The 14,245-nt window shown below is 54.1% G+C and overlaps 1 protein-coding gene across 4 annotated transcripts in view; it reads left to right on the top strand.

The window, feature by feature from the left end:
- The window catches only part of SEZ6 (seizure related 6 homolog), a 45,094-nt gene that overhangs the window by 28,755 nt on the left and 2,094 nt on the right, over window positions 1-14,245 (top strand). For all 4 annotated transcript variants that reach the window (XM_060290261.1, XM_060290260.1, XM_060290259.1 and 1 more), the window contains exons 4-13: window positions 3,213-3,408; window positions 7,363-7,548; window positions 10,620-10,788; window positions 10,921-11,087; window positions 11,665-11,859; window positions 12,094-12,232; window positions 12,344-12,540; window positions 13,138-13,332; window positions 13,715-13,906; window positions 13,993-14,190. In XM_060290261.1, the coding sequence (XP_060146244.1) occupies window positions 3,213-3,408; window positions 7,363-7,548; window positions 10,620-10,788; window positions 10,921-11,087; window positions 11,665-11,859; window positions 12,094-12,232; window positions 12,344-12,540; window positions 13,138-13,332; window positions 13,715-13,906; window positions 13,993-14,190 (1,834 nt within the window). The remainder of the gene's footprint in view (window positions 1-3,212; window positions 3,409-7,362; window positions 7,549-10,619; window positions 10,789-10,920; window positions 11,088-11,664; window positions 11,860-12,093; window positions 12,233-12,343; window positions 12,541-13,137; window positions 13,333-13,714; window positions 13,907-13,992; window positions 14,191-14,245) is intronic.

The raw sequence follows: 14,245 nt of genomic DNA, 5'->3' as shown, positions 1-14,245 counted from the left end.
TACAAGGCTTGACACACTGTAGGCGCTCTGTGAATGGTAATTGTTGTTATTGCTGTTGCCACCGTTGCTGGCTAAAAAGCAGGGTCAGGAGCTGGAAGATAGGGGTCAAAAGGGTGTTTGTGGGAACTAGGAAAAATGCTAACTTCACGTCTACTTCTCTGCCTTCACTTCATTAGTAATTCCCCTGCGGTGATGTCCTCCCTTTCTCTTCCTCCCAGGCCGGCCCTGCCCCCGTAAGGCCTCTCAGCCCCACCTGCTCCACGTGCTCTCCCTGAGCCTGCAACCCCTCCACTCCCCCCTAGAGGATTCCTGCTGCATGCATTCAGTCCCACTTAAGGCAGAATTATATGCTGCCTGGCATCTCTCGATAATTACAGATTCCACGTGTGTGTGTCTTGTTTGCCCAACTCTAGAATCACAGAATCTCCAAGTTTGAGGGGACCTCATCCAGCCTCCGCCTGCTGCAGGAATTCCCTGAGGAATGTCCCTGGCAGATGGTCCAGCAGCCTCCACCCAAATGTGCCCTGGAGGGGAGCTCCTCATGGAGAGGCTGCACATCTGCCCCAGCACCCTGCCTTGCGTTTTCTCTTCAGCCCCAAAGATCCCCTAGGCCTTTTCTCCCAGGCAGGGGAGTCTGCAGGGCACGCATGCTCTCACCACCCACAGTCTGAGGGGCCCAGAGCCTAGCGCAGCTGCGTCCTTGGACCTGGCTGGGCTCAGCATGCTCTGTGCTTCTCAGTTTACAGAAATCTGCAAGGAATGTCCCTCTAGCGACCCACACATTCACCCTTTCCACACATCTTTATTGCAACTGGCCAGCGAAGAGGGCATTGTGACCCAAAATGCTACCTTTAGGCTTTATAAGAGAGACAGACGGTAGAGAGGCCTGAAGTAAAGGAACTGACTGGCCTGGCTTGGGAGGCAGAGGATGGTGGCCCTGAGACCTGAAAGAATGAGCAGCTTCAGCAGGAGAGGAAAAAACGGAAGGCATTCCCTGGGCTGGATCCTGCATATGCAAATGCCCAGAGGAGGGGAGTGAGGCATGGCCTGTGGCTGCAGTGAAGATAAGAGGCTGGCAGAGCTGCTGAGGCCAACTGTGAGCTGGGAAGTTTGGACCTCTTCCTGTGGACAATCTGAAGTCACCCACAGGGTTTGGGTAGGAGAGAGACATGGTCCAATCTTGAGACAGCCGGGGCCAGGGAGATGAGTTGGGGATGGGAGGGGTGAAGGCCAGGTGAGGAACAATGGGTGGGGGGGAGGGTGGTAGGTAATCAGGGCCAAGATAGAGACAAAGGGATGGAGAGGAGGAAGCAACTGAAATATTTGGGAGATAAGATTAGGAAGGATTTGGTGACTCATTGGATGCCACTTAACTAGCCCAGGAGGATAATCTGTGAAGGTCCTACCTCAGAGCAACATAGTAAGGACCTTGGAAACCATGTAGATCAATGCTTCGGAATCACCTTGTTAAAATGCAAAGGATGAGGACTTCCCTGGTGGCGCAGTGGTTTAGAACCTGCCTGCCAATGCAGGGGACACGGGTTCGGGTCCTGGCCGGGAAGATCCCACATGCCTTGAAGCAACTAAGCCCGTGTGCCACAGCTACTGAGCCTGCACTCTAGAGCCCGTGTGTCACAACTACTGAAGCCCGCGCGCCTAGAGCCCGTGCTTCGCAACAAGAGAAGCCCCCGCTCGCCGCAACTAGAGAAAGCCCGCGAGCAGCACCGAAGACCCAACACGGCCAAAAATTAATTAATTAATTAATTTTAAAAAGAGAGAAAGAAAGAAAATCAGAGATATAAAAAAAAAATGCAAAGGATGATTTAGTAGATCTTAGGTGGGGTCTGAGCTTCTGCATTTCTAACAAGCTCCCCGGTGGTGCTGATGCTGCTGGCCCAGGGACCACATTCTGAGTAGCAAAGATTCACACTAGGCATTTTATATGATGGAGAAAATGAAGCTCCAATAGTCGGCATACTTGTCCAAGATCACATGGTTAGGACTAGGTCCCAGACCTCTGGGCTCCCAATCCAGTGCTCCTTTACCAGGCCACACTAACACTTCCCCTCTGGGCAGAGTCTGTTGCTGTCCAATCCTTGTTGAATGAAGGCATGGAGCCCAGAGGATGCTGCAGGGATTGAAGGTCTAAGGGTGTTGGGGTGGTGGCAGAGGGGCCTGTGACAGCCAGAGGAAAGGACTGGAAAAAGAGGCCCGGAGAAGAGAGAACAGAAGGGTGGCTGGCACGTGGAGGGGCGTGGCATAAGGCTAGGCTGAGCAGTCAGCAGAGGCCAAGTTGGGCAGGGCCTCGAGGGCCACAGCAAGGAGTCTGGACTAGATACTGTGGTCTTTGTGGGCTCACTGGAGAGCCACGGATGATTTAAATAAGGAAGCACCATGAGCAGCAACATATCAGGGCTATTCACTGGCTGCAGTTCAGAGAATATGAGGTGGAGGGAGAAGTGGGTTAAGCCCTGCAGGCAGGGAGGCTGGCAGGAGGCTGCTGCGAGGGTCTAGGTGAGCAATAACAGCGAGGACGGGGGAGGTAGCAGCGGGGATGAAGGGCAGTGAACAGAGTTGGGGGCCAGTTGACAGGAAGGAATGACGGATTTGATGTGGGGTATAAGGGAGGAGGAGAGATGCCAGTTTCTAACTTGGGCCTGCAGATGGATGGTAAGGTCATTCCCTGAGCTGGGGAGCCAGGGGAGCTGCCAGCTGGGGGAAGCGGGTGCTCAGTTTGAGGCAGGCTGGGTGTGAGAGGACAACAGAGGATGTTCAGGGGAAGCTGATGTTTAAGAGCCCACCTTGCTGGCCAGGCCCTCGGCAGACACCATCTAGTTCAACACACCAACTGCATCCCCACCTTACCAATGAGAAAACTGAGCCTAGAGCTATGAAGGGACAGGAAGCATTTGGTGTAGCTGAAAAGCTTTGGAAACAGACGTGTTTACAAATCCCACTTGTGCTACTCTCTATGTGACCTTGGATAATTTACTTGATATCTCTGAACTTCAGGTCCCATTTCACAGGGTTACTGGGAAGGTAAAATGAGCTCTTCCTGCACTGAAGTGCCTAGCTCAGGGCCGGGGCTCCAATGCCCAAGGGGCACTGAGGATTGGCCATGCCCCGGGCCTGCAGGAGCCTGAGGGCAGCAGGGCTCAATCAGCAAAAAGAAGCCTGACTCTTCTGCTTTGCTCTGTTTATTCTATGGACAGGTCCAGAACATCAGCCTCCGAGAAGGGGAGACAATAACTGTGGAGGGCCTCGGGGGGCCTGACCCCTTGCCCCTGGCCAACCAGTCTTTCCTGCTGAGGGGCCACGTCATCCGCAGCCCCACCCACCAAGCGGCCCTGAGGTTCCAGAGCCTCCCACCACCCGCTGGGCCTGGCACCTTCCATTTCTACTACCAAGGTAGGCCTGGGTAGCTGAGGAAAATACCAGCCCAGACTGGCTGCCCTCCTGGGGATCTCTGGTGCTGTTACAGCCTGGGGGAAGCATGGAGAGACTAGTAACATACAACTCAGTTGCCCAGGGAAGCTCTGTACAACTGGAGGTGAGTATTGCCCATCTGATACCTCCAGGACCTTCCCTGTTCCACCTACCACCCTGCAGAGGACTGGTCTCAAAGGGGGACTGACACAGAATCAGGCAGCCCCAGGTGTGTCCCTTGCCACTCATTCATTCAGTCAGTCAGTAAACTTTTCCTAGTTGCGAGGCCTGTGCTAGAGACTGGCAGTATCAAGATCCAGCCAAGTCCTTGCCCTCAAGGAGTTCAGAATCTCCTCAGGAGGCAGACACCTAACAGGCAGTAACAATAGAAGGCCTCTCCCCAAATGCAAGGGGGTCGAGGTCAAAGGGGCTTGATAGTGACCATCTAAAGGTCCTTAGCTACCAACCTGGCCTTCCTGAACTGCCTCACCTGGCCATGTCCCAGTCAGCTCAGAACACCGCTGGAAATAGGAGAGTGGCATGATGTAATAGGAAAATCACAGACTCAGGATATGGGCACATCTGTGTCTGAATCTCCTTCCCACTGGCTATTGACCTTGGACAAGTCATTTGACCTCTCTAACCCTCCTTTTCCTCTGTTGTAAAATGAGTCCAAAACACCTACTCCACAAAGTCATGGTAGGGATGAAACAAAATGGTGCATGTCAAGGGCTTAGCACACATCCAGAAAGAAACCGGAACTATGTTAAGGAGCTAGTAGGATGGGAAAGGGAGGAAAAGGGGTTTGGGACTCTATCCCTCTCCCATCAGTATCCCTGTTGGCCCCTTCTTCCCCAAAGTCTTCTTGATCCCTTGCACTGCTGTGACAAGGTAACCAGTTCAGACTGGGGAGTGCTAATGGGGAAATGATTGACATGAACAATTGGCTTGCATTGTCAGGGACCACTTCCGCGGCCCTGCCAGGAGCCACAATCACTCCTCTGGAGATGGGGATGCTTGGACCCCTCCCCTAAGGAGTACTCACCCCTTCCTGGCCTCTCCACCTAAACTGGGGGAGCAATCTGGTGTGGCAACAGGGAGCCTGGTGGCCATCAGGGGCTGGCCAGGGGCTTGTCAGAGGCAAGGGGCCAGCTGAGGCAAGGGTGAGCGTCTAGGCAGCCCGACCAGCCTCCCTAACGGCTCATCAGTCCTCCCTAGCAGTGGGCATAATCATACCACGGTAACCTTCTCTCTTGCTGCAAATTCCTTTGCACAAACCCCCAGACCTTCTCTCTGTTGGGCCAGACAAAGGTGGCTGAAAGGCAGCGAGTTGGAGGCCTGGCGAGGGGTGCAGACCCCAAGGAGGGGCTGGGAAAGCTGGCCCAGTCCTGCCTCTTTCTCAGTTCCCAGAAGCCCTCCCTCCTCGCCCAGTTTTTGTCAATGATCAGCTCTTTCCTTAATGAGTGTAATTCCCCTAATTATAGGCTGTAATTAGCCCTGATCCCAGAGATGGGAACAGGAGCGTGTGCTCATACGCGCATCTCCCTGGGCTGGAGAAAGAGGGTGCCAGAAGAGGGGGTGAGGGGCCCTGTACCCACACCCCTGTCAGAGCTATCCAAGATAATGTTGGAGATCATAAGGTTGGACCCTCATCTGCAGAACCAAATTCCAACTCCCCTCCCACAACCTCAGGCAGGGTGAGGAAGTAGAAGGTCCTGCCAGGCATCCCCCTCCTCCCTCCTGAATATTCCTGGCACTGGACTTGGCCCCAGAAACAGATGCCAGGGAGAAAATAGCTCAACAGATTTCAATGATGCAGGCTCCCCGGGAACAGTCGTCATGGCAACAGGAGGAAGCTCGTCTTGGGAAGTGGCACTTTACCCACCATGGAGTCTGGGGGCTTCATTGTCTGCCCCCAGCCTCCTGCTCTCACCTCATCCCAGCCCAAGTTCCTAATCTGTGAAATGGGGGACCTCCCTTCCCGGAACTGTGATAAGAACTCATGGGGAAGATGGAAGTACAAGTGCTGAGCACGACCTCTGGCTCATGACCTAGACTGCCCTCAGTGTCACTCCCCCCTCCATTCTGGGTAGAGTGTCCCATCCCATCCCAGCCTGGGGTTTCTCCCCAGATCATTGTGAGTGGCCGCCCTGACCACCCAAGACAGCCTTCATTATTACTCTCAGGTTTCTCTGACTCCTGAGCCCAGGTTTCTACTTCATGTGGGAAAGCAGGTGGGAAAGAGGAGATATAAAGCAGTGGGCTCTAGGGCCAGGAGTTTCAAGCACCCACTCTACCACTTACTGACTATGTGGTCAGGGCAAGTCCCTCAGTCTCTCTGAACCTTGGTCTTCCTCACCTGAAGGTGAGTTAATAACCCCTAACTTCCTCCTAAGCATGTTGTAGACATCAAGTAAGAAGAGTGTGAAGGCACTTTAGAGGCTGGAAGGTGCATGCACATGAGTGGTGCTTTTGTTAATCAAAGTTACAAACAATAACAGCGAGCTGGTGTGTGCAGTATTTGTTCTGGGCCAGACACCGCACATATATCCTCTCACTTAACCTCTCATGTAACAACATTGGATGCAAACTCCAAATGGGTGGGTAAACAAGGAAACTGAGGCACAGAGAAGTTATGTAACTTGCCCAAAGTGGCACAGCAAGTAGGGGAGCCTGTATTCAAACCCAGGCAGTCTGACATCAGAGCCCACCTCCTAAGCACTGCCCCATACTGACTACCAATCACAAGCAATCACTCATTGGCCATTCTTTTAAGAACTCTGTGAGAGACGGATGAGTAGGAATCATCTCCCCCTTTCACAGACCTAGTAACTAAGACCAGGACAGGTGAAAATCACAAAACTTGTGTCTGGACCCTCGTCTGCCCAGAGGCAGGCTTTTCGTATATTCATACAAAGGCACACAGAGGCTTGTAGAGTCCCTGCCTGGACCTTTCTTCCTATCCACCTAGTGCCATCAGTAAGGGTGGGCCTCCTCCACCCCGAGACCCACGAGTGGTTCCTCAGTCTAGACGGTCCTCATCTCTCCCACCACCTCCGAGGGTTTGCAGACTATAGCCCAGACTCTTCACTCAGCCCCTCTCCTTGACCACCTCTCAGACCCAAGCCCTGAACCCTATTTTTAGCTAAGGCCCCAGTTTAGCACTGGATTGGGATTGGCCGGTTTTTTTTTTATAGGATTTGCTGCCACCATTCGGTCATACTTGGTATGACAGTTCTAAAAGTTACCAAGTTTCCCAGGGCAACTTGTCCCTCCCACAACTTCCTTGAAGGCGTGTCCTGCCTTGCCACCCTCGACCCATCCTGTTTTTAAAAAGTCCTCAGCCCTTGCCATCAAGCTTTTTAGCATTTCTCAGTGAATACTGGGAAAGCTTTTACTGTCTCTGACTTAAGTGTTTCCTGCTGTAATTCATATTTGTCCCCTATAGGAAACATAATATCAGTACTTTACATCAGTATAGGCTTTTCTCTATTTCAAGTTCTTTCACATCTACAAGTCATTCAATAAACATTTCTTGGTTCCAGAGATACCAAGCTGAATAAAATACTATCTCATTTATTCTCACAATATCCCTGTAAGTGGGCTGGCATTTTGAACCTCATTTAACAAATGAGGAAACTAGGACACAGAAAGGCGAAGTAACTTGCCTAAAGTGTCAGAAAGCTTGGACCAGAACCCAAGGCTCCAACTTCCACCTCTGTACTTGCTCCATTAACCAGCCCAGGCTGCCAGAAATATCACTGGCACCTTCTGGGGAGGGGATCAGAGTCTCTTCTGGAATTCCTGATGCTTCCTCTGACACCTCAAGGCAGGCTGGGGCAGGCCCCTTTTGCCCTGGCTATGACTCAGCCCACTCAACACACACACACACACACACACACACACACACACACATCACCCATTCTCTCTCTGCAGCCTATCTCCTGAGCTGCCGCTTTCCCCGACGTCCAGCTTATGGAGCCGTGACTGTCACCAGCCTCCACCCAGGAGGTAGTGCCCGCTTCCACTGTGCCACTGGCTACCAGCTGAAGGGTGCCAGGCTCCTTACCTGTCTCAACGCCACCCAGCCCTTATGGGATTCTCAGGAGCCTGTCTGCATTGGTGAGTAGCCCCAGGGGACTCAGAGCTGAACAGGGGAGTGAGGTGGGGGGCTCATTCCTGCTCTCTGTTGCTGTCTGGCACCTTCATTTGCTCTCCATAAGGAAGCCAGAAAATGGCCACACACATCAGCGGCGTTCACCCAACCTGCACTTATTGAGCACTTACTGTACGGAGGCACCACAGGTATACAGAGCAGAATTAAACAGGGACTGTGCCTTCAGGGAGCGCACAGTTCCAGGAAATGGGAGTGAAAGAAAGTACATGGGTCACCAGCTTCCAGAGCAGGGAGTTAAAAGTACCAATGAAGAGGGAATTCCCTGGCGGTCCAGTGGTTAGGACTCAGTGCTTTCACTGCTGTGGGGCCACGTTCGACCCCTGGTCAGGGAACTAAGATCCAGCAAGCTGCACAGTCAAAAAACAAAACACAAAAGTACCAGTGAAGAGACAGAGTGACCTGGGATAGGGGGAAGCAATCATCCTTAGCTGGGTACTTAGGAGGCTTCCTAGTGGAAGTAAGCGTTGAAGGTTTGACTTTTTTTTTTTTTTTTTAATGAGTGTTGAGTTGTATTAACTATTCATACAGCTGTTATTTAGATGATCATATGATTTTTCCTTTGATCTGTTGATGTGGTAAATTATAGTAACTGATTTTTAAAATTTATTTATTTTTTATTTTTTTATTTTTGGCTGTGTTGGGTCTTCGTGGATGCACGTGGGCTTTCTCTAGTTGCGGCGAGCGGGGGCTACTCTGTTGTGGTGCGCGGGCTTCTCATTGCTGTGGCTTCTTGTTGCAGAGCACAGGCTATAGGCGTGCAGGCTTCAGTAGTTGTGGTACGTGGGCTCCATAGTTGTGGCACGTGGGCTCCGTAGTTGTGGCACACGGGCTTAGTTGCTCCGTGGCATGTGGGATCTTCCCAGACCAGGGCTCGAACCTGTGACTCCTGCATTGGCAGGCGGATTCTTAACCACTGCACCACCAGGGAAGTCCCTGGACATTTCAGTGGAGGGAACAATGTGGGCAGTGACACAGAGGTGAGAAAGTGAGGGAGCATTTAGGGACACAGAAAACAGCCAGGTTTGGCTGAGGCCTGAGACATGTGGAAGGGGCAGTGGGAGGGCCTTGAATGTCAGGCCAAGACACTGGGTGGGGAGCTGTTGAAATTTTGTGAGATGGGGAGGGAGGGGCTCAGAACTATTCCTCAGGAGAGACAGCCGGGTGGTGTCTGGAGGCTAGGCAGCCAGCCAGGCAAGACGGTTTGAACTTAGACAATGACTTCGGGAATGAAGAGGAGGGAAGTGTTTCCAGAGTCACTGATGAGGGAATGGGGGGAAGGAGGAGACTCCCAGGTTCTGGCCCTGGGTGATCAGGGAGTCTGAGATTGCTGCCAGTGGAGTGGGGCTTGTTGGCAGAAGGGAGATGGAATGTTTAGTTTGCAGTGTGAAAGGCAGCTTGGGTTTTTGATACTTATTTCATTCTATAAACTCTTTCTAGGTGCCAGGTACAAGCAGAGGTGAATAAGCCAGACACGGGCTCTGCCCTCAAGGAGCTCTCTGTCTGGTGGGAAGACTGGAAAGCAGCTCAGGAAGTTCAGTGCAGATGGAGCTGTGATGGGGGGAACTCAGGGCACAGTGGGGATCCAAGGGAAGGAGAGCGTCTCCAAAATGAGGAAGGAGACAAGGAAAGCTTCCCAAGGAGAAGGCAGGGAAGGATGACAGGCATGTTAGGGTCAGGGAAGTGGAGTGGATTCCTGGAACAGCACCTGCAAAGATGCGGAGGCATGAAGCAGCACACTGTCGTGAGGACATGGTGAGGTGCACCTGAAGAAGCGGGTGTACGGGGAAGGGCTGACGCTGAGTCAAGAGAGAGTGGTTTATAAAGGGCTTGAACACCCTCTTGAGGCTGGACTTTATCCTGAGGGTAATAGGGAGCCACTGAGGAATTTAAGTGGAGGATGGGGCATGATCAGATTTGAAGGGCAGTTCCATTCTGAGACCAAGCAGAAAGGTGAGTCTGCCCCCTCTGCAAAGAAGCAGAGAAGAAACTCACCACAACTCCTTCCCCGGAAGCTTTATTAGGTTAAAATATTCTGCAGTCTTGAACACTTGGAGACAAAGGCACCGGGTCTTGGCCACGGCAGCCTGGTCTCTGAGAGCTGGTCCAGAGCTGCGTGTCCAGGAGAGGAAAGCGCTGCCTGAAACCAGCCACACTCCTGTTGCCTGAGACCCCTTCTCTGGCCCCATCTAACTGCCAGGAGCCCGTGGCCAAGTAACTCAGCAGCCCTCAGTGATGGGGATGGGAGAGCTGATAAGCCTCTGCTTAGGAAGAGAGGACGGTCCCAGGCCAGAGGAACCAGTGCTGGAAAGGCCCTAAGGGGTCAGCCCAGAAATGACAGTGGTAGTGATGCTGTTTCAGACAGCATTCAAGACCATCGCCTGGCTAGCAATGCCTGCTAAGGGCACAAGAATTGGAGGTGGACGGCATGCATACCAGGTGTTTGTCATCCCTGATCTAGTCCCACTCTCTTTTTTAATATCCATTCACTCATTTTATTCAACAAACATTGAATACCAACTCTGTGCCTGGCCTGAAAAGACTTGGTCCCTGCCCAAGGGGGCCTACGTAAGGGACATATCCAATAATAACTGGTTTAAGAAAGTGACATGAGGTAGAGACAGCAGATATACCCAAGAAGGTTGGATATACCCTGCAGCAGATATACCCTGGTAAGGGGTATTAATAAAGTTCACCTGGGCAGGGGAAATCAGGGATGGCCTCCCAGAGGAGTCAGCAGAGAGGGTGAGTGACTTACCCAGGGCCACACGGCTAGGCAATGGAAGATCTACCTTAGTCAAGGGAGTTGCACATGAAGAATAACAGAGGTGTGAAAGGTTAGGAGGTCGGCTGCCTGGAGCAGGGTCACAGGGGCAAAGGATTGACCTTCAGGGCCATGAAAGCAAGCTCCCTGCTGGCCCGTGCAGAAGGTACAGAGCTGGGATGGGCAGAGAGGCTTGTTAGGCTGTCTAGGATCCCACTGGCCAGCCCAGCCCACCGTCCCACCCCTGTCTCACAGCTTCCTGCGGTGGAGTGATCCGCAATGCCACCACGGGCCGTATCGTCTCTCCTGGCTTCCCGGGCAACTACAGCATCAACCTCACCTGCCACTGGCTGCTTGAGGCTCCCGAGGGCCAGCGGCTGCACCTGCACTTTGAGAAGGTTTCCCTGGCAGAGGATGATGACAGGTGAGGGGGTATCCTGGTGGGATAGCAGTGCCTGCCCTGGTAATACCCTGCTGGAGGGATGGTACCCAAGCCTGGGGCCTCACCCCACTCGACTCAGCGACCAGCCACGCAGCTGCCGCTCTCCTGGCCCAGGCTCATCATCCGCAATGGGGACAATGTGGAGGCCCCCCCGGTGTATGATTCCTATGAGGTGGAGTACCTGCCCATTGAGGGCCTGCTCAGCTCCGGCCGACACTTCTTTGTGGAGCTCAGTACTGACAGCAGTGGTGCGGCTGCAGGCATGGCCCTGCGCTATGAGGGTGAGTCTGCTGGGACCTAACTGGGGGTGGGGGTCTTGAGCCTGGGGTCTCTTCTCACACCCTCCCCCTCTGCCTCCATTCCATTATCACGCCTTCCAACTCAGCCCTTGCTCACCTGCCACCCAGGTCCCCTCTCCCTACCCCTCTCCTGAAGTCCAGGATTCTACTCCATCTTTTCAGGAGACCCCTGCCTGGACCCAGGACCTCTGGTCCAAGAGAATGAATTCTCTAGAGTTTGAAGAACAAAAATGGCCCCAACCCTTAGGGAAGGAGAATTGCTACAAGAGACATCCTAGCACCACTCATGCATGCATGTGTTCATTATTCAAAAAACATTTATTGAGCACCCTCTGTGTACTAAGCACAAACTAGGCACTGGGAACACAATGGTAATCAAGATGACCTCCTGAGCACAATCGGGACGGATGCTCTGGGCTGTCCCTGCCCTCTGCTCCAAATCTCAGACATACATCTGCAGTCAGGAAGAGAAAGGCCTTGGGGAGGGAAGTAGGCGGACAACTGCCCCCTGTGTTTGCTCCAGTCGAGGCTGAGCTGGGCTGGGCCCTGTGGTTTGCAGCCTTCCAGCAAGGCCATTGCTATGAGCCCTTTGTCAAATACGGCAACTTCAGCAGCAGCGCACCCTCCTACCCTGTGGGTACCACCGTGGAGTTCAGCTGCGACCCTGGCTACACCCTGGAGCAGGGCTCCATCATCATTGAGTGCGTTGACCCTCATGACCCCCAATGGAACGAGACAGAGCCTGCTTGCCGAGGTCAGTAGACACCAGTAGATGGGCCTGCCAGGGCAGGGAGCAGGGTGGGCACCAGGGAGCCAGCCACAGGGCCTGGGACCACAGGGGCCCTCTGACATGTGTGATTCAAGCTTCCCCCTGAGGAGGAGGTGGGGGGCTCCAAGCAGTGGGTAGGCACTCCTGTGGGCCGGTGGCAGCTCCAGGACATGGCACTGGGGGGGAACGCGGAGGGGATGCGCCTCCTCTGCTTTCCAGCTGTGTGCAGTGGGGAGATCACAGACTCGGCCGGCGTGGTGCTCTCCCCCAACTGGCCAGAGCCCTACGGCCGTGGGCAGGACTGCATCTGGGGCGTGCATGTGGAGGAAGACAAGCGCATCATGCTGGACGTCCGAGTGTGAGTGCCCACTGGGCTTGGCCAAGCTACCTCCTGAGCTCTGGGGACATCTGTCACCCAGCCCGTCCTGGGGTCCCCGGGCCCGCCCTTCCTGACAGTCCTCCTCCACAGGCTGCGCATAGGCCCTGGTGACGTGCTTACCTTCTACGATGGGGATGACCTGACAGCCCGGGTCCTGGGCCAGTACTCTGGGCCCCGTGGCCACTTCAAGCTCTTTACCTCCATGGCTGATGTCACCATACAGTTCCAGTCAGACCCCGGGGCCTCAGTGCTGGGCTACCAGCAGGGCTTTGTCATTCACTTCTTTGGTGAGCTTGCCCCTGCCCCACCCTGCTGCCTGGGGGAAAAGGGACGCCAGGATGCAGACCCTGAACCATGGCAAGTCAGAGAGTCCAGGGCAATGAGGAGCCTGAGTGCTCTTATCTGATGAGGGAAAGCTGGGAAACTCCAGGTATCACCTTCGGGAAGCTAGTCTTGTTCTCCGTCTTCCCTGAGGGCCCAGTGAGAGGAAGCAAGGCTCCGCTGCAGCAGGAGGGATTTGGGTAGACAGCAGGAGGAACCTCATAACAGAAATAGGGAACTGAGGAGAGGTGTTCGTTTCTACCTCTCTAACAATCTTTGACAGAAATGACAATTTTCCCCACCCTACCCAATCCCTGAGGAATTGGCCAACGTGCTTCTGGAAGTAAGGCCAAAGCTTAGGTGACAACCCTGGAATCTAGGAGACACAATGATGCCAGGGACAGGCAAGGAGGGGCCCTTGAGCAGGAAGGCATGAACCGCTGAGCCTGCCTAGGCCAGGCTAGGCCCAGGACAAACTGGCAGGAGCCGGAGTGCCCTCAGGGTCGGGGAGGCTAGCACAGTCCCTTTGGTGCTGCTGACGGCCTGCCTCTTGCCGCCCCCAGAGGTGCCCCGTAATGACACGTGTCCGGAGCTGCCTGAGATCCCCAATGGCTGGAAGAGCCCATCGCAGCCTGAGCTGGTACATGGCACTGTCGTCACTTACCAGTGCTATCCTGGCTACCAGGTGGTGGGATCCAGTGTCCTCATGTGCCAGTGGGACCTAACCTGGAGTGAGGACCTGCCCTCCTGCCAGAGGGGTGAGTGTACCTGTTCCCCATATTCTCCCCAGCGCAACCTACAAGCCTCTCTCCTGGATTCTGACCCAGACTCCAGCCATTATTAACTGGTATTCATAGCCTCAATTTCCTCATCTGTGAAATGGGATAATACTTTCTCATAGGGTCATCCGCCAAGTACTCCGAGTATTTCGTTCCTGGTATATGGCCAATCAGTATTTGTTGACTCTGATGGATGGGAAGGGGCGAATGAGGAGATACACCAGCAAAAGGGTAGGGGCAAATAAATAGGGGTGGAGCCGTATGCCATGAAGATGTTGGCTGACTTGGAACAAAGCCAGCGTGGACTGGCTTTTGCTGAGTTCTACTTGGGCTACTTCCCCCCCTCGCCCCCCACCCTTAGTGACTTCCTGCCATGACCCTGGGGATGTGGAGCACAGCCGACGCCTCATATCTAGCCCCAAGTTTCCCGTGGGGGCCACCGTGCAGTACATCTGTGACCAGGGTTTTGTGCTGACGGGGAGTGCCATCCTCACCTGCCATGACCGCCAAGCCAGCAGCCCCAAGTGGAGCGACCGGCCCCCCAAATGTCTCCGTAAGTCTCAAATGAGGAGGAGGGGAAGATGCTGCCTCTGGAGGCTAGGGGCCTGGCACCCTCACTGGGCTCTGCCTGCTTTGCAGTGGAACATCTCAAGCCGTGCCATGGCCTCAGCGCCCCCGAGAATGGTGCCCGCAGTCCTGAGAAGCAGCTGCACCCAGCGGGGGCTACTATCCACTTCTCATGTGCCCCTGGCTACGTGCTGAAGGGCCAGGCCAGCATTAAGTGTGTGCCCGGACACCCCTCACATTGGAGTGACCCCCCACCCATCTGTAGGGCTGGTGAGTGCCCTGCCACCCCCGGAACCTCTGCCTGGCCCATAGGGCTGCTCTGGCA

Source organism: Globicephala melas, chromosome 20 (assembly GCF_963455315.2).
Source record: "Globicephala melas chromosome 20, mGloMel1.2, whole genome shotgun sequence".
NCBI lineage: Eukaryota > Metazoa > Chordata > Mammalia > Artiodactyla > Delphinidae > Globicephala > Globicephala melas.
This window is presented reverse-complemented; position numbering and strand designations above follow the sequence as displayed.